At 30.5% G+C, this 27,874-nt stretch overlaps 4 protein-coding genes across 4 annotated transcripts in view; 1 reads left to right on the top strand and 3 right to left on the bottom strand.

Moving 5' to 3' along the window:
* LOC125818922 (uncharacterized) overlaps positions 1-27,874 on the bottom strand; it is a 196,224-nt gene continuing 168,350 nt past the window's right edge. Inside the window, exons 2-3 of the mRNA XM_049498432.1 lie at positions 1,246-1,264; positions 1-538 (exon numbers count right to left, since the gene is read on the bottom strand). Coding sequence (XP_049354389.1) covers positions 30-530 — 501 coding nt within the window. The 5' untranslated portion in view covers positions 531-538; positions 1,246-1,264 and the 3' untranslated portion in view covers positions 1-29. The remainder of the gene's footprint in view (positions 539-1,245; positions 1,265-27,874) is intronic.
* LOC125818911 (ATP-dependent 6-phosphofructokinase 5, chloroplastic-like) lies at positions 9,482-17,843 on the top strand. The gene is made up of 13 exons (XM_049498420.1): positions 9,482-10,025; positions 11,240-11,330; positions 12,383-12,456; positions 13,109-13,220; positions 13,335-13,430; positions 13,620-13,721; positions 13,832-13,906; positions 14,267-14,407; positions 14,965-15,081; positions 15,165-15,269; positions 16,114-16,194; positions 17,048-17,176; positions 17,286-17,843. The coding sequence occupies exons 1-13, from the start codon at positions 9,703-9,705 to the stop codon at positions 17,451-17,453; spliced, it is 1,614 nt and encodes a 537-aa protein (XP_049354377.1). The 5' UTR covers positions 9,482-9,702; the 3' UTR covers positions 17,454-17,843.
* On the bottom strand, positions 18,429-18,749 carry LOC125818882 (protein PELPK2-like). Its single transcript, XM_049498394.1, has one exon. The coding sequence runs from the start codon at positions 18,747-18,749 to the stop codon at positions 18,429-18,431; it is 321 nt and encodes a 106-aa protein (XP_049354351.1).
* On the bottom strand, positions 20,703-21,250 carry LOC125818926 (protein PELPK1-like). Its single transcript, XM_049498437.1, has one exon. It carries the CDS (start codon positions 21,190-21,192, stop codon positions 20,815-20,817), a length of 378 nt encoding a protein of 125 aa, XP_049354394.1. The 5' UTR covers positions 21,193-21,250; the 3' UTR covers positions 20,703-20,814.

Below are 27,874 nucleotides of genomic sequence, written 5' to 3'. Positions count from 1 at the left end.
TGACTTCCAAATTTTAAACTCCCTTCCCTCTACTTCAAACCTCTAGTAGATTTTTTCCCCGCACTTTCGATGAATTTAACATTTTGTTGACCATTCTTATTTGTAACCTGCTTTCTGGAAGTATCGATCTTATCATAACCAGTGATGTGAGTCTGTCCAGACCTTAAACTCTGTGTCCAGTCAAATTTTGGTGGACGAGTACTACTAACCATTCTCTGCATGTTATTCAACGCCTTATTAGAAATCGGACGACGTGCTTCTTTCTTGGTTTCTTTTATTTCAATCTTTGTCCCTCCTTCCATCTTTATATTTATGTTCACTTCAGAGAGTGCTTTAGTGTTTGTACCTCGCGTTTTATCTCTTGTACCATGATCATCAATTGATTTCCTTGTGTTCCTTTCCTCTTGGTGTTTATAAAGCCTATGTAATCTTAGTGCTAATTGGCAAATTCCTTCTTTAATTTCATCCTCTAAATCCCTCTCAACATCCCTTTCGAGCTCTCCTCTAATCTTCATCTCAATTGAATTCATCTTTTCAACTAAATGCTACAAAGAAAAAAGTTTGTATTAATTATAACTTATTAGTTACGTAGCTTATTATCATAATCACAAAATAAATCCATCACCAATTAATATGCCAAAAATAATATGCAATAAAAAAAGTGAAACCAAAAGTGTAACATAATTCGAGGGACAAATAAGCGGACGATTCTTGAAACTATCGATGCTATTATATAACTATTTTAAAAAGGTACAAGTTAAAGTAAACATCAATTTGATGCAAGAAATTAAGCATTAAAACCATCATAGTTCAAGTTCAAGAATTGCGCACTTACAAGTCAAATTATGATAACAGATCGATACTAATATAAATCAAAGTAACTATCAATTTGAGACAAAAGGCAAGTGTTGAAACCCTCAAGTTCAAGTTTCCAATGAAATATATTTACAAGTGAGATTAGGATAATAGATCGATATTGCTATATATCAAAGTAAATATCAATTTGTGACAAAAAAGTAAGTGTTGAAAACCTCATCGTTTAAGTTTCAGATCTACTTACAAGTCGAATTGTGATAATAGAATAATGTCATATATTAAAGTAAATATATTTAAACTCAACAAGCTCATCAAGATCCAAACCAACTTATAAGAAAAATTGTGACAATAGACCGATACTGATATGCTAATTAAGCCCATGTGAAGAAATTGAGAAGTTAGATATATACATGAACCAAATGCACTTACATAGACAACTTTTGGAGTACTGTACACATTAATGGTTCATACAAAATCTTATGATAAAGTTTGTTGGTTTTCTAGTACATTTTTATATGACTAAAAATTGATGTAGACTTTTAGAGTTTTGATTGGCCACCAGCCTTTTAAACATGAAATGACAGTTAAAGGTAGTTATTTCAGTTGGATGATTCAAAATTAAGTGCCAAATATCTCATGATATAATTGGAATTTTGGAGGGATTTTTAAAAATAAATCTATGGATTTTATTAGAAAGCTTGTGTATCTTTTTCTCTAACTACTTGACTTGAAAGACATTTGTTTTGGTGTCAACTTAAAGTAAAATCATGTTTTTTTTTTCTTTTGTAGTAAACTATTTTATCACACGGTGTTGTGAATATATGTACACTTCACTATTGAAAGAAGCTTTTGAAATTCACAAATTTGAGTCTCAAGCTTAGTTTGTAATTGGTGATGTATCACTTTCTAAAATATTATTCTTACTAGAGTTATTTAAGTAATATTCACAAGAATTAATTGGTGAAATTCATGCTTTGGGCCTTAAGTAGAGGAAAACTTATTCATTATAGGGAAAATTGTACATAATAGCAAACATTTAAATCAAAATAAATCATATAGCTACTGTTTCATATATTTGTATTTCGCAGCAAACGTGCAGCTAATGTTACACCATTTTTGCCATTCAGTTGGGACCCATGAATTTTAAAAAAAAATGGAAGATTTATTTAATACAAATTCCTTCACTATTTTTTCTCTCCCATTTTCTTTCAATTTCTCCTAAAATCTCTCCCCAAATCAGTTTTATTTTAATCGGTTGGGCCCCACACATTTCAAAAAATGGAAGATTTATTTTTATACAAATTCCTTCACTATCTTTTCTCTCCCAGTTTCTTTCAATTTCTCCTAAAATCTCTCCCCCGAGTCCTTTTTTTTAAATACATATATTTTCATCCTATACACTTATAATTATACAAATACAGATCTTCCCTTGCCCAGTTCTCTCCCCCAAGTCCGTTTCTTTCTCGTTTTATACAAACACAGATTATACAAATTACAATGTATAATTTGTGTTGTATAAAGTGAGAGAGAGATTTGATATACAAATGTTTTATTTCGATTTAATTGTCTACAAATTCAAATTTTATGCAGATAAAACACAATAATTGGTACATATACATAGTACTTACATATATACAATTATCTAACCGATATACATATACAATTGTTGCGCTTTTATACAAACGAGAGGCCGGTCAGTGATTTTATACAAATATGCTCTTGTCAGCGAGTTATACAATCTGATGCTCCATAGCAAACATAAAATTTGCTATGGAGCGCAATTATGCAGACTGTAGTTATAGCATACAAATATGATTTTTATATTTGCTAAACCTAAAATTTACTCTTAATTATATATACAATAAAATTTTTCTATAACAACATCGTTTAGCTACATGTTATAATGACATGCATATTGTTATAATGACATAACATAACAAGAACAATTATTTTAAAAAGAACTTGATCATTATATTGAAATATTGTTATAGAAAATGACTATTATAAAATAAAGATATCTTAGTGAAATAATATTACTAAAGGTGCATATTATGGAAATCTTTGTCTTCCATAGTTGAAGTGAAAGGTTTAAACTTCAAATTTAATTAATAGATTCCACTATTAAAATAAAAATATTCAGATACACAAATATAATAAAATTATGTATTAAAAATACCATTATTTTCTTGGCTTCTCTATCAAATGTTAGGATAATGACTTCATGGATTATGTCATCGTACCCTGCACCTTTATTTTGTCAACGTTACGTAAACATTTCACATGTTTATATAAAAAAATAAAATTATGTATTAAAAATACCATATAATAAAATTATGTATTAAAAATACCATTATTTTCTTGGCTTCTCTATCAAATGTTAGGATAATGACTTCATGGATTATGTCATCGTACCCTGCACCTTTATTTTGTCAACGTTACGTAAACATTTCACATGTTTATATAAAAAAATATTGTTATACCCTCAATTAGGGACTGTTTGATTATAGGTATTAGGGTGTGTATTCCGGTTTAAAATTTGAAATTAAATTCATCCAATATTAATTGTGGATATTAGCTAAAATAAGAATGAAATGTATATCAAAACCATGAGATTATCTACTCATAAAGAAGGTAGAATTATCTATATCTATATTGGTTATAAACCCTAATTATAACGATAAAAATATAATCTTGTGATAACCTATTTTTGAACCAAACGACTCCTTGAAGAAAAAAATAACGTTGAGAATGAAAGTCAAGAGGGGGGGAGGGGTGAATTAAAATTTCCTTCAATCGACTTCCTGTAATGGTCAATCGACTCACCTGCACGTTAGTAGAATAGATAAACAGTAATAAATATTGCAGTAAGTAAATAACACAAATAGTTTTTATACTAGTTTGGAACACCGATGTGGTGCCTACTGCCTAGTCCAGTCCCCTTGGGTTTCAAGGGTTTCCTTTAGAGCTTGTTGAGAACTTGGGTGTTGCAGAATGTTACAATTGAGAGCTCTGTCTGATATGCAAATCAGATCTTCTTCTTCGACACAACCTCTACCTGTATAACCTACACTCAGATCTTTCTTTCTCTTTTCTTTTCAATTGTTCACTCAAGTGTGTACAAAGTTTTATGAAAGATAAAAGAAGATTACAATATAAGTTCAAGTGAAGTGCGTACTTTACTCCTAAGTCTGAGAGGGTATTTATATGAACATATTTGTGCTCTTGTAAGGACAGCCCAAGGGAGTTTTACTTCAATCAAGGATTTGAGGAATCCCTTGATTGAGGTGATTTATTGATCCATGTCCATATCAGATATGTGCATGGTAAATCACATTCTCTCCTTCTTAATAGATATGACTCGATTATGTGCTTGGCTGGAGGATTCATCTTGACTCTTGGCTTTGATCTGCTTTCTTTTCTTCTCTTGACAGCTTAGTTCTATTCTTGGCTTGCTTGATGATTTCATGATTTGCCAGCAATTCATCTTGACTTTTGGCTTGATTGATGATTTTCTCGATCTGATCCTATCAATCACAATTTGCTTGATTGATCTGCTGCCAGCTTTAAGTTGTCTGTTATTGATTCTTAATTCTTTTGATTATGCCCTTCCCTTTTTGTAGAGTTGTAAGGATTAGAACATATCTCATTCCATGTTTGTGTTGTTCTACTTGGATCCAGAGGCGGATCCAAGATTTAGAGTCTTTGGGTGCCAAACAGACTCATCGCCTAAATTAACTTTATGTTTGATTCGAATTACTCGTCTTTTCAATCTATATGACAAATCAATCAATAAAATAGGAATAAACAACATGTATAAATTTTTTAAAAAGTGCTTGTAGGTTGTTTACGAAAAAATTATGGTGGTTCATAATGTTCATTTGTCAAAAATCAAATAAAGATAAATATATTAATATTAATTTTGATTTAAAGTCAAATAATTATGTATTTAAAAAAGAGTTAAACTAAGATAAATTAAGATATCTGTGTTTAACCTCATACAAAATCAATTGTATTATTTTTAGGATAACATAAATAGTTATTTAAAATTACTTGTCAATCAACAAAATATAAATATAATTAACCAAAATTTTCTTTTTTTCATTTTACTCTCTCCATTAATTTATAGGTTATTTTTTGTTCTTGAAAGTCAAGCTATAAGGTGTATTTTTTTGTTCCTTTTTTTAAAATTATATAAACATGATAAGAATCACAACTAATAATGTTTTTGGTTGAATTGCAACTTAGCGAGAAGGTAATATTTATGAACAAATATAAGTTGCAATTCTTATCATGCTAATGTAATAATAATAAATATTTTCTAATACTCTAATTAAATTTCACGTAGCTTGAATTTTAAGAATAAAAAAATATCATATAAATTGAGAGAGTATGTATATATGTAGGAGTTTATGGATGATTTTCGATTTTGGGTTACATGAAAATAGTACCAAAACTTATATAATTATTGGTTAAATTTACTGATGATCTTTCTATTATATTTTCTTGTTGTAGAATATTTGATGCGTTTAAGTGTTTATGAAATTATTGAGAAGAGAAAAAAACAATTTATAGCTCTTTCTATTAACTATATATTAACTTTTTCTTTTACTTCTTTAGGAAATTATAAATAAAAATGATAGCTTACTATATTAATCTTTAAGATAAACATTTTTGGTTATTTTTTTACAAATTCTGTTTACACTTTCAAGAAAAATTACTTGTTTGGATAATGAAAAAAAATTAACAAATTGTTGTTTAATTTTGTTAATTGACAAATAATTTTTAATAACTATTTTAGTAAAATGTAAATAATTAATATAGGATAGAAAAATAATATCTAAGGTTAGGAGTAGGATGAATTAGGCTAAATTTCATACTTATAAAATTATTTAAAGATAAAGAAAGTAGCAAATAATTTGAAACAATGGTAAAAAAGAACAAAAGAAAAAGGTCGAAAAGCTATTACAGTATGATTTATGAGAGGAGCCTTAAGTTTTAAAAAAGAAAAAATGAAAATGTGTCAAAACGGGTTTAATCCCGCGACCTGAGGCTCAAACATTTGGCCTTTTACAACGGGCACCACAAAGTACTTTGGTACCGAGGGTGGCGGGTTTATTATTTATATATAGACTGTGTATATATATACCTATATACATAAAATTTCCGTCGAAGCTCGTGGGTGGCATGGCACCCCCACCTGCCTGAGTAGATCCGCCCCTGCTTGGATCATTTCCTTATTTAATCTTCATGCCTTCTTGATTTGCAGGCTGCTTGATTTCCTTCATTTTTGATTTCCTGCGAGTAGATTATGAGTTAGCTTGTCATTATTCAGAATATCATAAGTTAACAGAGAAAAATTATATATTTCTTTCACTTACGGTGTTAATTTACTATTTAATATCCTTATTGAAAGATATCTCTAATGTCACATTACTTAATCAATTTTTTATAACTCTAAAAGTAATTATTTCTTCGTTTTAAAATAAAATAAAATTTGATTAAAAAAACTTATTACCTTTTTCATCTCATATTAATAAATATGACGGGCATCAGCTCATGAACATCAATTCCCCGATTTAATTACTTCTACAATATTTGAACAGAAGATATGAAGAATCGAAGATAATCGATAACATCTTTATAATCTAAGTGATAAACGAAGAGCTTTCGTCCTTAAATTGTTTGATCAATTTATATACTATACATCCAAGAAGATGCAAATTGTTATACATGCAATGTACCATATATATATATATTTTATTTTTTATTTTTTATTTTTTTTTGTTCTTGTTGGTTCTTTTAAAGTTAAGACTATGATTTTGACAACATAGATATATCAATTAATTCTAATGATATTATGATGTGGGATCATTGTCTAATCTAAAATATTATTACAATTTATAGGTAAGTAATCATTCTCTCTAAAGTTCAAGGATGATATAGTTATGGAATTAATTAACACAAAAAGTCAAAGTTTTTATGTTCATTTAAAAACTAATTCGAAAATTAATATAACTAATATTTATCCAATTTAAAAGATTTTTATACTATTTTAATAACTATATAGTAATAAGTTATAGCGGGTCATTTAATTTACTTTATTCTTCATATAACTAAACTTATCATGAACAGTTATCAGTAATTATCTCTTTTTGCAACTTTATTAATATTGTGATAATTTTATATTATCAATGTATAAAAATAAAATTTATTAAAATTAGGATCAGAATAAGGGAAATTCAGTATTAGAAATGAGATAAAAGAATAAACCTAACAAAATAATAGATTCGAATATTTGGTTTTTGAATATTCCATTTGTAAGAGAACTAATTGAGTCAGCCACGACACATTATTATTCGACATGACATAGTGCAATTAATAATTATGCAAAAACTATTCAACTTGAAATGTCAACACTATTTTATTTTTTGGATAAACGGTCAAAAACTTACTGAAAATATCTCCTTTTTTATTTTGATATTTAAATTATTAAGTATATGAGTATTTTGCTTGAACTCTGATAAAATATTTATTGAAACACACTTTAACTATTAAATATTCATTTTTCAAATGTTTATTGAAAACACACGTCACATTCATCGCTATTTTTCTTCTTCTAATTAATTAATAGGGTGATTAGGAATTTATTGTATTCCATCTGTCCCAAATTACTTGTTCACTTTTGAATTGACACATCTATTAAGAAAACAATTATTGACATAACGAGTTTACTATTTTACCCCTATTAATTATGAAGTGGGTTAGTTAAAAACTTAAGATTTTCAAAAAGTTATAGTACTTTTTTTCAAAGTAATTAATTGAATGTATAATATGTAAAAAAATATTTTCATTTCTTGATTTGTCAAAATGAACAAGTAATTAGGAACAACTAAAAAATGAAAAATGGACAAGTAATTAAAAACAAAAAGAGTATTGATTTGTCCTCTCTTGTTCCTTACAAAATGAAATTTAAAGTTGACTAATTAAAAGCAAGAAAAGGAAGTAGAATATGTAAAATTCTTGATATTACTTTTATGTCGTAATAGATAAGATTTATAATCAAAAGTTTGCTTTTATGACATGAAAAGACATTTTTCCCCAAATGATATAAGGAATAAGAATATTTATATAAACAAAAAATAAATAAGAATATTCAGGGGTGGCGGAGCCATAGTTAAAGTTAGGGGTATGGCACTGGGGGTGGTCGGGCTAAGGTAGTAAGCTATTGTCTCATCAATTAGCTAACCAGCTTCTCGCGAGCTTGGTCTATATATACACAGATTTGATTGAAGTTGATAATTATTGTTTAAGAATAAATATACATTTTAAATAATTGTGATGTTCGAGCCAACTTACGTGCACTTAAACTAATTCAATATCTCATAATTCTCAACTCACTTTATAGACAATAGACTACACCTATAAATGTCTCAAATAATATATTTGTAGCAAGAAGCTATTTAAATATGTATATTAAATTTAAAACTTTTTTATTAGCACTTAAAATGGGCTGTCTAAAACTTACTAACACATGAAGTTGAAATCTTAGCTCTATCTTTGTTCGACATAATCTAATTATTTTACTGATATCATATATTTTTGTTAAAAAAATTATATAATATGTAAATAATTTATCTAAGGTCCGGTTGACAAAAATATTATTGTTATCCAGAATTCAAAAAATAAAAATTCTAAATTTGCTTTTGAGAATATTTAGAAACAGGAAAAATAATAATTTTAAAATAGGTAATTCCTGTTAAATTAATATGTAGCCTAAATTGATCAATGATAAATTGTCAAAATATTTTCAAGAAAATAATATTTTTATTGATATAGTATACATAACTATAATAAAGAAAAATAATTTTATTATGTACTAAAACATTATAAAAGAACAAGAAAACAAAATTAAAATTTAATAAGAACTGAATGGATTGAATTATGACGCATTTCTAACCTATTTTAGCTCAATTTATTGCAGCACAAATAACTTTTGAACAAATTACTTCTTTAATTAAATTTATTTTGATCATCTAAATTTAATTCAATTCATTCATATAACACTTGCGATCGTTCAAATTCAACCCAATCCGATTGATAGGAGGACACCCTTGCCCAAATGTTCATGAACCAAAGTACCCCTTGGAATAAAAGTTTGGAAGTCTCTTGAGCAATTAGAGTGCTAAAGTACCATGCATTATATTAACATTTTAATGATTAATTCCTCCGTTTTGTATTATAGAGTCTCATTGATCTTACTTATCTCTTAAGAAAAAATTAATAATATTTTATTAAATTTTTAAATTTTTTCACTCAGTGTTTGAAGTCCATATTATAGCTTCGACTACTTTAAATCGCACACTGCAGGATCCATTTGGGGTGACGCTCCTAACAAGATTTTCTCTATACCCAAGACTTGAACTTGAAACCTCTAGTTAACGTGAAACTGATGTTTTGAAATTCTAAATTTAACTATTATTCTCTGCTCTCACTTTTACTTATTACATTTCAATTTTTGAAAATCAAACGGTATGAAGTTTGACCAATATTTTAAGAAATATTTTTAATATATTAATATGAGAAGTATAAATTTTGAATACTTAAATTTTAAATTAATCTATTTTAAGTTTAACTTCAAAAATTATATACATTTTGGACGGCTGAAACCTAGAAAGAAAACAAGAAAAAAAAGGTCAAACCCAAAAAATAAAAAAATTTAAAAATAATTGCTTTCTCTTTTCTCCGGCTGGCTGCTAAATTCTACTACTGTTTTTTGTCTCTCTCTTCTCTCTTTCTCCGTCACTCTCCGTTTCCGATCTCTCCATCGCTCTATATATATCTTCCACATATACAAACACAGTAGTTACACGCATACTGTTGCTATTCATGGAGTCGCTTTCGCCGGTGATCGGACAGAAAGCGATTTTTCCGTCGACAACTGGTTACACCGATCATGATCTCTTTTCAGGTCCCGTTAGGTTGAGAACTGTACGGAATTTGAATAGAGCTTGCCGGAGATTGAGAATTCGAGTGCAAGCTGGAAACGGGGTATCGAAAAATGCTGCCGCCGGCGTCGGCATCGATTTTAGTGATCCTGATTGGAAGTTAAAGTATTCTAGAGAATTTGAAGCTCGTTTTAACATTCCTCATATGACTGATGTATTCCCCGACGCCGTTTCGTATCCTTCTACTTTTTGTCTAAAAATGAGGTAATGTCCTTGTTAAAGAATTGCCTTTTTTTTTTAAATTTTAGTGTACTTTACTTAGTTACGTCCCAATTTATGTGGTACACTTAAATTTTGAAAGTCAATCAAGTTTTTCTATTAAGGTATGCTTTTTATATATTTTTAGGTAGTTAATTATGGTGATTTATAGTATTGTTTAACTAGTTTTCAAATATATAAATTTTATTTCAAAAAACTTGAAGTTTCTTAGGTCTGAATTTACTTCAATGCTTGTAATTTTGAATCTTGAAATTTCAACTATGTCACATAAATTGGGGCAAAAGGAATAGTTTTCTCCTTTTTGTGGGTATGTAGTGATCAATGAAGTGCGTTGAGCATCGTAAAGTTTCAGGTTCAATTCTTAGCAGAGACAAAAAAACGCGACTTGGTGGACAAAGTTAGGAGGTGTCAGGTATTTGATTAAATTAGTCGAGGTGCCTCAAGTTGGCTTGGACACTATGGTTAGAAAAAAAGGAACTATGTGTTGAATTGGTAGATGAACTGGTAATAGTGGTGAAGTGTTTAGATTTATTTAGTGAAGAATTGTAGGCTGTAGCAACTTCTAGGAGTTTAAATTTGATACTAAGGAGTAAGGTGCTATATGGATATTCCATCCATTTCTTTTGCATAACGTATTTAACTGGACATAAATACTTTAACTTGAGCTGCTTCAGACAGAATCACCTGATTTTCGGAAAATAGAAGAAGAGAGAGACACCATTCAAGAGTGAAGAAAGAAAGTACTTGTATTAAATATGAACAGTGAAATTTTGTTGGACCAAATATCATATGAAAGTTTAAAATCTCGAATAATTCGATGAGTTGGAAAGTTATATATATATATATACATATATATATATATATAATTGGAATTGTGTCAAATGCTTTGTTGAGTATCATTAAATTGGAATGGAGGAGTATTCAGTTCGAATTTGATTATCCTTTTGTTTTGTAGCATTAGTTACTTTGCTGTATCTACCACTACTGCTTCGACATTCAGGTCTCTATGCCTGGCTTTATTGATTCTCCAAAGTTTAGTATTGCTAGTTTTCTCACATATTTTGTGTGAATGCACTTGGCCAGGTGGTCTGGTAATCAAATGGAAAGAAATATCCTTGCTTAATATAATGAAGATTTCGGACAGAAATTTTTGCTTGAGGTGTAGTTTTACTAACATTAATGCATCATTCCTGTTACAGGACTCCAATAACTGAAACGTTTGCAGAAGGTTACCCCTCAGATGAAAAATGGCATGGTTACGTTAATAATAATGACAGAGTTCTATTAAAAGTAAGTCTCTACTAGTTCTGCATAGCTTTTCACCGTCCAAATTCAGTTTCCTGTTGATTATGATAGTAGAAGGTGACATGCATCCTTTCCTAGTAATTATGTCATATTGATCTACCGCTTCATACCAAAATTCTTCAAAATACACTAAATTAGCAAAAAAGAAAAAGCACTAATTTGAGGGTACACACCCTCAAATTAGTGCCTGTAATATTGGTTATTGCCCCCTTATGTTTCGGGGTAATGGAATATAGGTCGATAGACCATGTAAATTAATATATAGTGATCATTGTGTGGCATAGCTACTTCTCAGCAGTGATCTCCAACTACTTGGTTATTGTCTTTAATTTGAATGTGCAAATGCTCTGGCTCATATAAATGTAGTTTTCAGCTTGTACTGTGAGAAGATATAAACTTTTCAGTAATTTGCCACTGGAACTATATTCCGTATCCCTTGACATAGATAGATAGATAGATTAAATAGTCAGGAAAAATATCTATCTTTAGTAGCCTTACAGTTTGGGTGGGTGTTTTTAACTGTTTGATTCACATTTATGTAAAGTCTTCAATTGTGAATACTTTGATGAAAAGTAGGTTGGCAGTTCAAAAAGCTAAAAAATCCAGTGTTGATACACAAGTACTTTTTTCTTCCATTAATTAACAGCTCGAAGAATATTCCTTGCTGAAGATAGTAGTATCTCACTGTTCTGAAATTGATTGGCCTTTCGCATATCAAGGATCAATTTATATTAATTTGTCTAAAATTTTGATAATTTAGATATGATTTGATAAAAAACTAAATTTGCAACCTGTCCCATTTCAAAATGGTTAAAACATATGTTAGAATATCTTAGTCAAAAGTTGGTTCAACTCCCGGAAGTGTAATAGGACTATCTTTGGAATGAATGGAGAAGTTAAGCAAGTAAGCTATTTGTTTTTGTTGTCTGCTGATGAAAAAGTAAATGATCTGTTTTTTGTTTTTTCTGTTCTATTTCCTCCATGTTCACTTGTACTATTTAATTCTAGTTGATCCAAGTAAGCAATTTACATTTCAGGTAATTAATTATTCCTCCCCTTCATCTGCTGGTGCCGAGTGCATTGATTCCAATTGTTCATGGGTAGAGCAATGGTAAAGTTCTTTACCTTTTCTACTTTAAAGAGTTGCATGGATACAACAATGATATTCCTGTTGAGGAAATGATACAAACTTAACGTTTGACTAGTATCAGTTTAATCAGTCTCACCCTCTTTTATTCAGGCATAAGCCTTTTATAGTGCAATGCATGTCTATAGATTGAAAAAATAATTCTAGGTTACTAATTAATCTGCATCTACGAGCTCCTTCTCCGAATTGTCATAAATTGAAGTCCTCTATCATTGTTGATTTTCTCCACTATCCAGACTGTTCAACACCCAACTTGGCATTATTCATTTCTTTGACATCTTCTGTGTTCGAGATTTCCTTTTTCATATCTGATAGAAATAAAACTAGATAGTGAGATGTTAAAAGAGTTAGTCAAATGATGAGGGGAGTGTTTTAGGAAATTACACGTTATCTATTACTGGAATTTGGGGAAAATTGTGAGATGGAACAAAGTTAGCTCCTTATAAGTGTTCGTTTTGGTATAGAATTACTGAACATTGAGTAGAAGAGTTTTGATTGTGTTGTAAGAATTGCGACTCAGGGTGTAAATACATTAATTTTGTGCCAAGCATGATTCTTATTTTATATTTGGTAAGCCTTTAACACATAGCATGAATACGGAATGAACTATTTTCAGGGTTCACCGTGCTGGTCCTCGAGAGAAAATATTTTTCAAGCCAGAAGAGGTGAAAGCAGCGATTGTAACTTGTGGTGGTCTTTGCCCCGGGCTTAATGATGTTATTCGACAGGTATTAGCATTTTATTATTGTTTGATTTTGATTCTTTGATTTCTCATGGATGTAGTTTGCTTGCTGCTGCATTGGTGTTGTTCTTCATCCGCTCTTTGTTTTCACATGATGCAGATAGTTATCACCCTTGAGATATATGGAGTGAAGAAAATTGTGGGAATTCCTTTTGGATATCGTGGGTTTTCTGAAAAAGGTTTAGCCGAAATGCCAGTAAGTTACTTCAACTCTTCTTCACTGCCCAAATGATCCTTTAAATTTTGAACTCCGTTATTCAGATTTAAGGGCAAAATCTTAACTTTGATCTCCAAACGGTCATTACTATTACTCTGCAATGGATAAATTTCTCTTTAATGAGATTTAAGTATTGTACTGATTTTCGCCCACCTGCTTTGTTCTTAGTTATCCAGGAAAGTGGTGCAAAATGTTCATCTTTCGGGGGGAAGCTTGCTGGGAGTATCACGTGGAGGACCTAAAGTTAGTGACATTGTGGACAGCATCCAGGTACTTGACTGACTTTCTCGTCTACTACAATCATATAGCTTGCCTCGATCGTTGCATGCAAGACTATTTTGCTAGGTTTATCTAAGATTTACCTCTTTCACTGTTGTCAGGAAAGAGGAATCAACATGCTCTTTGTGCTGGGTGGAAATGGTACACATGCTGGTGCAAATGCAATTCATGATGAGGTTGTTATGCCTGACGTCTATATTCATATGGGGTCATAATGCATTGTTGACTGTTGTTCTCTGATTATTTGAGGTTTGGTGCATAGTTGGAGACCGTATAGAGAGTGAATAGAGAATAAATGATTCTCTCTAGTGTCTCCATTAGACAAGTAGAGTGAATGTCCCTCTTGCATAGAAACTTATGCTTTAAAATTAAAATTCTCCCTGAAATTGTAGAAAGAAGATGTTTCAGATGAGCATGGATATAGTGGTCTAATAGTTTCTTCCTAATCTTCTTGGTTGTTGAATAGTCAATAACATTTAAGTGTATCTGCTATTGTTAGAAATTCTAGTTTAATTTTGTCTACTGTGGGTGTACAGTGCCGTAAAAGACGAATAAAGGCGGCTGTAGTTGGTGTGCCAAAAACTATAGACAACGATATTATGCTTATGGACAAGACATTTGGTTTTGATACTGCTGTTGAAGAAGCACAGAGAGCCATTAATTCTGCTTACATTGAGGTACTACTTTATGATCTACTACAATTTCATCCTTTCTTCTACAGTCTGTTCCATAATAGGAAAAATCTTCTACTGCCTTTTCTTTTCCTATGCTTTGCTCCCTTCAATTTACTGGACCTCCTTCTGACTTTATTCAATTGACAATCTCTTTTGAGAAGGAATTCCGTAGACAATCTCATCAACCTCTCTTTTGTGAATATGTCTCAGTGCGGTTACTTTTTTGTGATCTTCACTACAAGTTCAAGAGATAGTCATTATGTATTTTGAAATCCTGCAAGAACTCCTTGTTTGACAGAATCCTCTGACTTTTTTCTTTCTTTCTTGGAAGGTCTTGGTGATCAGTGACTAGTTTCCCCCCTATTTCTTGGACTTTGAGTTTGTTTTCTCAAGTATTTCTTATTTTGCCTCTAAACTTATATCTTCAAAAATTGTCTCATGTTAAGGATTGAGTTTCCAGAAGAAAAGTGCTCATATACTTTTTCCTCAATTACTGTTATGCAGTATACTTCTTCCATGCAATCTGCTTTAGATGCAGTTTCTTTATCACTCTTTTGCAGGCGCATAGTGCATATCGTGGTATTGGAATTGTGAAATTGATGGGCCGTAGTAGTGGGTTTATAGCTATGCAAGCATCCCTAGCTAGTGGACAAATAGACATATGCTTGATCCCAGAGGTACGACTAATATCTATCAGATGTTATGCAATGCTTTTTTGATGAGTTTCTCATTAGGGATCATATCTTATTTCATATTTCAGGTGCCTTTTAATCTGCATGGCCCTCATGGTGTATTGAGGCATCTAAAATATCTGCTCGAGACAAAGGGATCAGCTGTGGTCTGTGCAGCAGAGGGAGCTGGGCAGGTTAGATACGTCATAATTACGGTTGTGCTACCTTGGGATGTATAGATGAGTTTTTGTTAACCGAAAAGGTTTCTTAGGTTTGGGATTGGCTTGTTTTCATCTCTATTGTATCATGACGAGCACATATGGTCCTTTAAGTTTGCGTTCATGAGACTTTTGGTCCAACTAACAGAACCTGAAAGCAATCTCTATTAAACTAATGAAACTTGCACGTGCAAAGCGTCACAGCTATAGTTAAAATACGTGACAACAGTAAATTGTGCTTCATAATTACCCCCATCAATGCTTCCTTTTCTTCCTTAACTTCTGCCGATCATCTGGACAATTCCAAAGCCACATAATTGGGAATTGTGGAAATAGACCTCAGTCATGGTTGTCCTTTTACTATGGTCACATACTCTCTTTTGCAATTTCCATTTGTCTTGTAGAAATCCATTTGCATTTTTTCATTACTTGAATGAGAAGCGCTCAGTTTTAGCAAACTTAAAAGGATCTTTTGTGCTGAAGGTATAGAGTAGGGATAAAAATTGACCTGCTGCCAAACTTAAGGGACTATTTTAGTTAAGAACTCAATATTTGGTGAAGTAATTATCATCCTTGCCCATAAATTATCCCCTTTGCTTTTTATTTATGTAGTGGATACTAGATATTCATTTTTTACTCTTCTTTCAATTCAATGTTGTCGCTATACTAGACAAAACTCAAAGCTTACTTAGAGCCTAGAGGTCTACAGTTTTGGTTACTTTTATTGTAATTTATTGTTTGCAAACTATAGTAATGAAAACAGATGGATCAGTTTTTGATTCTTTATAAGACTTAACTTCCGGCCCAACCTTCATTGCAGGATTTCCTTGAGAAAACCAATGCAAAAGATGCATCTGGAAATGCTGTACTAGGAGACATTGGTGTTTATTTGCAACAAGAGGTTAGTGCTTCCCAGCTTACTTTGTGGGATTGTTGCTAGATACACCTTAAAAAGTCGCAATGCATGTTAGTGTGTACAACCTTATGTCATCCTGAGGATTTCATTCCTTCATAGTTTTCTTTTCATTAGGGAAATTCAAGTTACTTCACCATATTACTTCTAAGTGGTCTCTTTGTCCACATATGAGCGCAAAGCATGTGGTTCTTTATTTAATATTGCATTGGTATTCTTTTAAAGTTCTTTTTCATGCATCTCTTTCATTTGGATTTTGAATCTTTTTGAGATTTTTATTGGGGTTCTTGGAGAAGCTTTTAGTTGGATATAACTCTTTTGTATGGTCTCTTATATTGCACATGAGAATCTTGAAACTTTTGTTCTGGAATTTCTAAGAAGAAAATACTTACCTGAATACCAATTCATTAAGAATAACCGATAATTGCATATTAAGCTGCTATGACTGGTGTCCTTGTTTCGTTCAATATATGAGGATATCTTCAGTCACTTTTTGGACTGCTGCTCCTAGTATCTAATTGGGGTTGTCATCTCTTTCACTCTGCCTACATGAGCTTCACAATGCACAGCCATTCTCAAGCTAGGATACAGGAGAAGCGTTGTGGCAGGTTGACCACCAGTGTAATAGTGAAATCATTATAATCCACTGAATGCTATTGGTAATAAGCTAATACAGCATCTGTATAACGTTCCCCAACTCTTTCTTGAGGTATTGTCGATTGATTGATTCTTAAAACACCGTACCTGGCAATAGAAATTTCCTTGCACATGAAGGCTCATAGCTCACTTTCTTATCGTTCTTATTATAAGAATTCATGATAATATGCCTGGTCTCTGACAGATTAAAAAGTACTTTAAGGAGCTCGGACAGACAGCTGATGTGAAATACATAGATCCTACTTACATGATCCGTGCATGCCGTGCAAATGCTTCAGATGGTATTCTGTGCACCGTACTTGGGCAAAATGCTGTAAGTCCTTCAACGGGGAATTAGATATCTCCTTCTTAACTTGTATTTTCCGTGATTGAGACATTATTCAACCATATATTTATTCGATATACACGTTATGTCTTGCCAGGTTCACGGTGCATTTGCTGGATATAGTGGTATCACAGTGGGTATATGCAATACTCATTATGTCTACTTTCCAATTCCAGAAGTCATCTCTAAACCCAGAGTTGTCGACCCTAACAGCCGTATGTGGCATCGTTGCTTGACATCCACAGGCCAGCCTGATTTTCTTTGAATCATGAGAAAACTCATTTTATACTTCAGATATCTATCATAATGTAAATTAGACAAGCAGGGAGCCAAATTGATAACGTTTACGGCTTTTCCTGTCCCATTTGTTCAAGAAATAACACGGAAAATAGTATTTTCCAATTTTTTTTCCCGGCATAGATTGTTTTGATGCCAGTTCAGAAGGGCATAATTTATAAAATGAAGCTTTGACAGAGAGTAAGAGTAGCATTTTCATTTGTTCCTCACATTCTGTAAAGGGTAAAACAAATTTTATTTAACCTAAACCCCTTTTGTACCATTTGAGTATATCATCAGTTATCTTCATTCATCTGTAATTCACAACTTCTTCTATGGAACTATTCAATAATTTATGACATGAGAAAGTTGAAATTTATATGTCCATTCATGAATATACTGGGCACTGAATGTGATTTGTTATATTATTCAGATATTGAAGAAAAGTATCCGTTAACTATCCGAATCTCTATTAGAAACAATCTCTGTACTTCTAAAGTAGGGGTAAGGTCTGCGTACACTTATGGTATTCTAATACGGGTGCCCGACATTGAATGCAGTTTTTTTTTTTAAAAAGAAACCGTCGCCTGAGAGATTCGAACTCTCGCGGGGAAACCCCATATTAGTAAAATAGTCATATATTAAAACCAGTAGACAGAAATTAACTTGTAGCAACAATAATATTACATCAAACTCTGTTTCACGATCAAAACATAAAAATTACACTCATACATACAATCAAAATACAGGATACACTCTCGAAAATCAACTTGAATACATCGGAAAAACTGAAAAGAAACAACATAGAACAATTAAGGTAAGCCAATACTACTAATATAGTAGAATAAAGGTAGGGGTGGCAAATGAACATTTTGACTTGAATTTGCGCGGATCAAGATAGACTGAATCAATAAATAAGTCATTTTTGCCACCCCTAGATGGACTCTGCAAAGATAACTATATATTAGTTGGATGGAGGAGGTGAAAATGTAGGAATGTTTGGAAGTGATGGCATGTTAGGCAGAGGATTCATGGTTGGCAATGGTGGCAGAGTCATTTTCGGGACAACAGAGGGAAATGTGGGCAAAGATGCAATACTTGGCAATGGTGGTAATGTGAGTGGAAAGTTGGGCAATTGTGGCATTGTTGGCTTAGGCAATGATGGGATCGTAGGCAAGTTGGGAAGTTGTAGTAGGCTACGAGCACCATGACTCGTCGATATGCTTGATAAGGACAACAATGCTACCATCACAAAAATAATTGAGTAGTTCATGGAAACAGCCATTGTGTTAATTTTCTCTAAAATTGTTTTGTTTGCACAAGGAAATTAAGATGTGTTTATGAGTTGAGTTTGATGATTTACTAAAGGGTATATATAGGGAAAGTTCTTTGGTGAAATGTTGGGTGTAGAAGATAGGCCTTTTAAATTCTAAATACTCTATGGTTAGTTAATCTTCCAAAAGAACATGAACAAACTATTAGGTCAACAAGTTTTTTTTAGAGTGGTTATGCATAGGTGAAATTTGTATCAACCATATTTGGTTGACAACTGAGTATTCAGAACTCACTAGCTAGACTAATTCAGATTCATGTCGCGTAGGACCCGTTAAGGGGAGCCTTTAATTCCTTCCAAGGAATTCATTTATTCCATAACTCGAGCCCAAAACCATTGGTTAAGGGTGAAAGTGTGCCGACTATTCAACCACACCCTTGTACTTGTTTATTTTATTTTTTTAAAATTGTTGTTCAACTACCTAGGAGATATGTTTTCTTGCCTATTTGCCTAATATATGATGCTCAAATAACTAATCAGCTCAACAATTTTTTTAAGTCTTTTAACACATTTCGCTAAACAATCACAAGGCAACCAAGTTTGGTAGTTTTACTCTTATTCAGAGTCTTTTCTCACAAGGATCGATCGTTAGATTGCAAAATTAATGGATAAAATTTCTCCCCATCGGGGTTTATATCAAACCAACGAACGTAACGGTTTTAACTAATGTTTTTTATCTTAGAAAGTCACTTAATTTTATTTTATAATACAAAACACTCAACTAATAGTAATTATCTCAAAAAGTCATTCGACTTTCTTTTCTAACAGAAAAAGTCGCTCAACTATTGTCATTTCACTTGACGATATTTTCGGTAGATATTGTTGACATGGATAATTTATTTTAAGCTGAATTGAAAAAAAGTGATTCATTCCGGTAAAATAAAAAAAAGTGGGTCAGTTTAATGTTCAGCATTAGTCGAGTGACTTTTGCTTAATAAATAAAATTTAAGTGACTTTCTGAGATAAAAATTGTTAGTTGAGTAACCGTATGAGAAATTAACTCCTTTTTAACACTTAAATGATATGCATTTTCACCTACATTGTTTGATTCTTAAGGTCACTACATAAAAAATAATTATTAGTGACAATTAATTAATGATAATAACTTAATTATCACTAAATATGTATTTTTAGCGGTAATTAACACTCTTTGTAAATGTCCCTAAAGCCTATAGTGACATAAATATTGGATCTAATGACAATTAATTACTAATGCCGGTAAAATTTTTAGCACTCTTTGTTAATGTGTGTATATTTATTGTCGTTAAAAGTTGTTTATGTTGTAGCGTTAGTCTAATTAGGTGTAACTCCGAGTACAAATAAGTATTTACCAAATCAAATTATATGATCATTCAAATTTTATTTTTGAGTAATCTAAACTAATGCACATGAAAATATACTGCTTTCTAATATAATTTGTAGAGAAAAAACTTCTTAATGGTCCTAGTCTTATTTGATTTTCACTTACATTTCTTGTTCAACCAAAAAATGTTACAAGAAAGGCTTACTCCAATTAAGGGTAGACTTACACCAAATCAATGCAATTTACCATAATTAAAAGATACTTTAATTATAGTTAAATCATAGTTGCTTATACCTTAACACATATCATGCATTCATTGGTTTAGTATAAACACCAGGTGCATATAAGTTTTATGCTACTGTTCTACTAAAATCAACCTTGTCAAAGTACAAAATGTTAGCTGATTTTAATTTTTCCACATAATTTCTTAAATCCTTTTCTCAGTAGTGTCAATTCACTATCAATTCTCTTAATGAAATTCCATTTGATTGTGGAACAACAGTTATGCTCAAATTTTGTTCGAAAAAATGTAGATACGTTGATTTTCGCTTATCAAGAAAATATATTGGACAAATACAGATGAATCACTAATAGACACTGCATTGGGTAAACACAAATGACAATCAATATTGTATATAAATGATACAGTACATAAAAGATCAAAATAACAATGTGGCAAGAAAGGTAAAAATCACGCGGTTGGAAGCTGCAAGATTAGTTAGACGATGGAGGAGGTGAAAGTGTTGGAATTGTAGGAATTTTGGGAAGTGATGGTATGTTGGGCAGAGGATTTGTGGGCATTGGAGGCAGAGTCATTTTCGGGACAGAGGGCAAATTAGGCAAAGAAGGTAGAGGTGACTTAGCTGTTGGAAGAGTTGGCAAAGATGCAACACTTGGTAATGGTGGCAATGTTGTGGGCAAGTTTGGAATATTTGGTAATTGTGGCATTGTTGGTTGAGGCAAGGAAGGGATCGTAGGCAAGTTGGGAAGTTGCAGTAGGCCACGAGCAGCATGACTAGTCGATATGCTTGATAAGGACAATAATGCGACGATCAACAAGAGGCTGATTGAGCAATTGCTAGAAGCAGCCATATTTGATGTAATTTGCAAGATTGCTTTGTTTTTACAAGGAAATTAAGTTGTGTTTTGATTTGAGTTGATGAGTTTGATCATCACTAAAGAAGAAGAGTATATGTATATATAGGGGATGTTGTTGAGGGAGTAGAAGGATTTGGTGAAATGTTGGGTGAAGAAGCATAAACTTTAAATTCTAAATTATAATCTATACATTGTTAGTTGATCTTTTTGAATGTTGGTTTGAGGAACATGCACAAACTTTTAAGTCAACAAGTTTTCTAAGAGTAGTTATGTATAGATGAAATTCGGATCAACCATATTTGGTGGACAATTGATTATTTAGAACTCACTAGCCAGACTAATTCAGATTCACATCGCGTAGGACCAATGGAAGGGAGCGCTCCCTTCCAAGAATTTCTTGGATGAAAGTATCCACACCATTTAACCACACCCTTGTAATTGTTTATTGTTTCTCTTTTATTTTGCTAATACTGTTTGTCTGTTGATCCATCCAATGTTGTTCAACTACCTAGGAGATATGTTTGCTTGCCTAATCACTACTAAAAAAACAGTGAATACCGACCTAAAAATTTCCGACCTCAAATGGAGGTCGGTATTTACAACTAGTCGGTTTTTATGCAAAATAAAGAGGGAAAACCAAATTCCGACCTCCGGAGGTCGGAATTTTCCCGGAAAAAATAAATAACAATAAAAATACCGACCTCATGAGGTCGGTATTTTTTATATTTAATTGAGAAAATAATACCGACATCAAGAGGTCGGTTTTTATTATAATTCATTAAAAATTCCGACCTCCTGAGGTCGAAATTTTTTCTCAATTAAATATTTTATAATTCCGACTTCCAAATGTCGGTAGTATGTAATTAAAATACCGACCTCATGAGGTCGGTATTTTTATTTCATCTAATTACTATTAATTAAAGCGACATCCGGAGGTCGGTATTTTTATTTCATCTAATTTCTATTAATTAAAGCGACATCCGGAGGTCGGTATTTTTATTTCATCTAATTACTTTTAAAAGCGACATCCGGAGGTCGGTTTGCGGAAAGCGTGAAAACCAAATTTCGACCTCTGGAGGTCGGAAATTTTCTCGAAAAAAATGAATTACAATAAAAACCGACCTCTTGATGTCGGTATTAAAAAAAAAAAAACAATATTTTATCTCAATAGGTTTTGTGTAAAATAAAAAACAAAAAAAATTATAATACCGACTTCCGTATGTCGGTAAAATTAAATATTAAAAATAAATTAATATAAAATACCGACCTCATGAGGTCGGTATTTTTTATATTTAATTGAGAAAATAATACCGACATCAAGAGGTCGGTTTTTATTGTAATTCATTAAAAATTCCGACCTCGGGAGGTCGGAATTTTTTCTCAATTAAATATTTCATAATACCGACTTCCGAATGTCGGTAAAAATTAAATAGTATGTAATTAAAATACCGACCTCATGAGGTCGGTATTTTTATTTCGACTATTAATTAAAGCGACATCCGGAGGTCGGTATTTTTATTTCATCTAATTACTTTTAAAAGCGACATCCGGAGGTCGGTTTGCGGTTTGCGGGTAAACCAAATTCCGACCTCAAGAAGTCGGAATTTTTCCCAAAAAATAAATTACAATAAAAACCGACCTCTTGATGTCGGTATTATTTTCTATTTTGATTTAATTTTATTTAAATCGTTTTCCGGAGGACCATTTTGTGTTCTTAAAATTTAATGTGATACATATATATATAGATGTTTAATTAATAAAATCAACCTCAAGAGGTGAGTTTATATTAAAATAAGTATATATATAAATAACAATATTTTATTTTTTCTCAATAGGTTTTGTGTAAAATAAAAAAATAAAAAATTATAATACCGACTTCCGTATGTCGGTAAAATTAAATATTAAAAATAAATTAATATAAAATACCGACCTCATGAGGTCGGTATTTTTTATATTTAATTGAGAAAATAATACCGACATCAAGAGGTCGGTTTTTATTGTAATTCATTAAAAATTCCGACCTCTTGAGGTCGGAATTTTTTCTCAATTAAATATTTCATAAAACCGACTTCCGAATGTCGGTAAAAATTAAATAGTATGTAATTAAAATACCGACCTCATGAGGTCGGTATTTTTATTTCGACTATTAATTAAAGCGACATCCGGAGGTCGGTATTTTTATTTCATCTAATTACTTTTAAAAGCGACATCCGGAGGTCGGTTTGCGGTTTGCGGGTAAACCAAATTCCGACCTCAAGAAGTCGGAATTTTTCCCAAAAAATAAATTACAATAAAAACCGACCTCTTGATGTCGGTATTATTTTCTATTTTGATTTAATTTTATTTAAATCGTTTTCCGGAGGACCATTTTGTGTTCTTAAAATTTAATGTGATATATATATATATATATATATATATATATATATATATGTTTAATTAATAAAATCAACCTCAAGAGGTGAGTTTATATTAAAATAATTATGTATATATATATATGTGTGTGTGTGTGTGTGTATATATATAGATGTATATATTATATATGTATATGTATACATCTATATATATATGTATATATATAGATGTATACATATACATTTATATATATATATGTATACATATACATTTATATATATATATATATATATATATATATATATATATATATATATATATATATGTTTAATTAATAAAATCAACCTCAAGAGGTGAGTTTATATTAAAATAATTATGTATATATATATATGTGTGTGTGTGTGTGTATATATATATAGATGTATATATTATATATGTATATGTATACATCTATATATATATGTATATATATAGATGTATACATATACATTTATATATATATATGTATACATATACATTTATATACATTTATATATATATATATATATATATATATATATATATATATATATATATATATATATATGTTTAATTAATAAAATCAACCTCAAGAGGTGAGTTTATATTAAAATAATTATGTATATATATATATATGTGTGTGTGTATATATATATATATGTGTGTGTGTATATATGTATATATATAGATGTATACATATACATATATAATATATACATATATAATAAATTTATATATATATATAGATGTATATATTATATATGTATATGTATACATCTATATATATATGTATACAGATATAATAAATTTACACACACACACACACATATATATATATATGTAATTTAATAAATTAAACTTCTGTTGATGTGTAGTTAAATTATATATATATAATTATACGACACATCAACAAAAGTTTAATTTAATAAATTTACATACACACACACACACACACACACAGAGATATATATATATATATATATATATATATATATATATATATATATATATATATATATATGTTTAATTAATAAAATCAACCTCAAGAGGTGAGTTTATATTAAAATAATTATGTATATATATATGTGTGTGTGCGTGTGTGTGTATATATATATATATATGTTTAATTAAAAAAATCAACCTCAAGAGGTGAGTTTATATTAAAATAATTATGTATATATATGTGTGTGTGTGTGTATATATATATATATATAATTTAACTACACATCAACAAAATTTTAATTTAATAAATTTACATATATATATATATATATATGTATATATATGTATATATAGAGAGAGAGATGTATATATATGTATATGTATACATCTATATATATAGATACATATATATACATATATACATCTATATATATATGTAAATTTAATAAATTACATATATATAGATGTATATATATGTATGTATACATATACATATATTATATGTTGATGTGTAGTTAAATTATATATGTTTAATTAATAAAATCAACCTCAAGAGGTGAGTTTATATTAAAATAATTATGTATATATATGTGTGTGTGTGTCTATATATATTTATAATTTAACTACACATCAACAGAAGTTTAATTTAATAAATTTAGATATATATATATAGATGTATATATGTATATATATATATATATATATATATATATATATAGATGTATACATATACATATATAATAAATTTACATATATATATAGATCTGTATCTATATATATATATATATATATATATATATAGATGTATTATTTTAAAAAATATCGACATCCCGAGGTCGGTAAATTAAAGAATTCTCTTAAAAAAAGAATGACAATATAAGTCTTCCTCCTAATTAAACACTAACTCTCAAAACCTAGTCCACTTTCACTCCCAACTGCAGATCCACCCCTGACCCACCCCATCGGCGCCGATCCCCACCACCCATCCCCGACCGGCGCCACGCCACCTCTCCGACCGGCGCCACGCCGCCATCCCCCACCGCAGCCACCCTCCTTCGCAGCAGCAGAGGACGTCGCGGCAGCTGCAGAGGGAGTGACGCCCAGCAGCAGGAGGTCGCGCGCCTCCCTCCCGACCGGCGCCGCCTCCATTCCGACCGGCGTCGCCTCCATCTCGGCCAGCACCTCCATCCCCGACCTTCTTAGTGAAGGTGAATTTTTAGAACCTCCATAATAAATTACTTTTGTTTCTATTTAGTTGAAGTATCTCAAAATTAGAGTACTAATATACTTAGTTTTATTGATTGTTAGTTTGATTGATTGTTAGTTAGTAAGTGAATGATTTAGGGTTTTTGATTGTTAGTTTGAATTAGGTATTATTTGATTGTTAGTTTGAATTAGGATTATTTGATTGTTAGTTTGTGTTTGTTGATTGTGAATTGAAAATTTTAATGTTAGGGTTAGTTTGAATTAGGGTATCTTAGGATTTGTTTGAAATTCGGTATTTCTTAAGTTAATTAGTTTGATTTTGGAATTGTAAGATTAGATTGAATTAGGGTATTTAAGGAGTTGTTTGAACTTGGGTATTATTTGAGTTAGTTTGAATTATTATTGAGATTTTAGGACTAATAGTTTGAATTTGGGATTAGGAATAGCTAGCTAATTTGAATTTAGGATTTTAAGTACTAGTTAGATTTTGGGATTTTAGGGCTAGTTTGAATTTGTGATTTTAAAGATTAGTTTGAATTTTGAATTTAGGACTAGTTTGAATTATTATTGAGATTTTAGGAATACTAATAGTTTGAATTTGGGATTTTAGCACTATAGTTTGATTTTTGAATTCTAGGAGTACTTTCAATTTGTGATTTTAAGACTAATTTGAATTTGGAATTTAGGACTAATAGTTTGAATTATATTTGATATTTTAGGACTAATTTAATAGTTTGAAGTTGGGACACTAGCTAGCTAGTTTGAATTTAGAATTTTAGGGATTTGAATTACAACTTAATTAGAACTTATAATTAATTATTAACTTGAATTTACTATAAATTGAACTTAATTAGGAATATGAACTTGAAATTATAACTTGAACTTGGAACTAATTAGCTTGAATATATAACTAATTAAGTTTAGAAATTATATATGAACTTGAATTGAAACTTGAACTTATTAAAACTTGAGAAAATATATATATATATATATATATAAACTAATATTCTTGGATATGAAGTTTATATTTAACTAATTTAAGAACTTTTCGTGCTAGGCAACTGAGGAAGCTCAACATGTAAAAAAGTTGATACAGGACTATTTTGCTTCTTTCATCAAAGTTGGAGATAAGGTTGGTGCTTCTAAATTTCTCAAGTTCAAGTACAATTGTTTTGAATAATGTGTTTGTGTCCATCTAGTATTAATACTTGGCTTTAATGCTAGTAATTATAATTGATTGTTTGTTAGTATATTATTGTTTTTGTTTGTTGGTTGTGTTATTCAATTGTTAATTTGATTTGATTATTGTTAGTTAGGTATAGATAATTGAAGATTTTTATTTTAAGGTTTTTTTAAAAAGAAATTAGGCATTTTTAAATTGGGCATTGTTAGTTAGTGAAGAATTAGCATTTTTATATTTTAGAACTAGTTTAAACTTGAGAATATGTAATTTGAGGTTAAATTGAGATTTTTTTGGATTTGATTTTAGGACTAGTTAGTAAAGTGTTAATTTGAAGTTAGAAATTAGTAATTGAAGTGTTATGAGTAGAAGATGAATGTTTGAATGTCATGAACTTAATTAGAATTTGAAGTTGAACTTAGAATTTGAACGTGAACTTAGAACTTGAACTTGAACTTGAACTTGAATTTGAAGTTAAACTTAGAACTTGAACTTGAACTTGAACTTGAACTTGAAATTAAAACTTGAACTTGAACTTGAACTTAGAATTTGAAGTTAAACTTGAATTTGAACTTAGAACTTGAACTTGAACTTAGAACTTGACTTGAACTTAGAACTTAGAACTTGAACTTGAACTTGAAATTAGAACTTGAACATGAATTTAGAACTTGAACTTGAACTTGAACTTAGAACTTAGAACTTGAACTTGAACTTAGAACTTGAACTTGAACTTAGAACTTGAACTTGAACTTAGAAACTTGAACTTAAACTTAGAACTTGAACTTAAACTTAGAACTTGAACTTGAACTTAGAACTTGAACTTGAATTGAACTTGAACTTAGAATTTGAACTTAAACTTAGAACTTGAACTTGAACTTGAACTTAGAACTTGAACTTGAACTTGAACTTAGAACTTAGAACTTGAACTTGAACTTAGAACTTGAACTTGAAATTAGAACTTGAACATGAATTTAGAAA

This window comes from Solanum verrucosum, unplaced genomic scaffold (assembly GCF_900185275.1).
Source record: "Solanum verrucosum unplaced genomic scaffold, falcon-dt-bn FXZP01000252.1, whole genome shotgun sequence".
Lineage (NCBI taxonomy): Eukaryota > Viridiplantae > Streptophyta > Magnoliopsida > Solanales > Solanaceae > Solanum > Solanum verrucosum.
This window is presented reverse-complemented; position numbering and strand designations above follow the sequence as displayed.

Coding starts and splice junctions, on each gene's coding strand:
- LOC125818926 (XM_049498437.1), bottom strand. CDS start 21,192: ATGGCTGCTTCTAGCAATTGCTCAATCAGCCTCTTGTTGATCGTCGCA.
- LOC125818882 (XM_049498394.1), bottom strand. CDS start 18,749: ATGGCTGTTTCCATGAACTACTCAATTATTTTTGTGATGGTAGCATTG.
- LOC125818911 (XM_049498420.1), top strand. CDS start 9,703: ATGGAGTCGCTTTCGCCGGTGATCGGACAGAAAGCGATTTTTCCGTCG. Junction 15,082..15,164: donor ACATATGCTTGATCCCAGAG/GTACGACTAATA, acceptor TTCATATTTCAG/GTGCCTTTTAATCTGCATGG. Junction 17,177..17,285: donor CCGTACTTGGGCAAAATGCT/GTAAGTCCTTCA, acceptor ATGTCTTGCCAG/GTTCACGGTGCATTTGCTGG.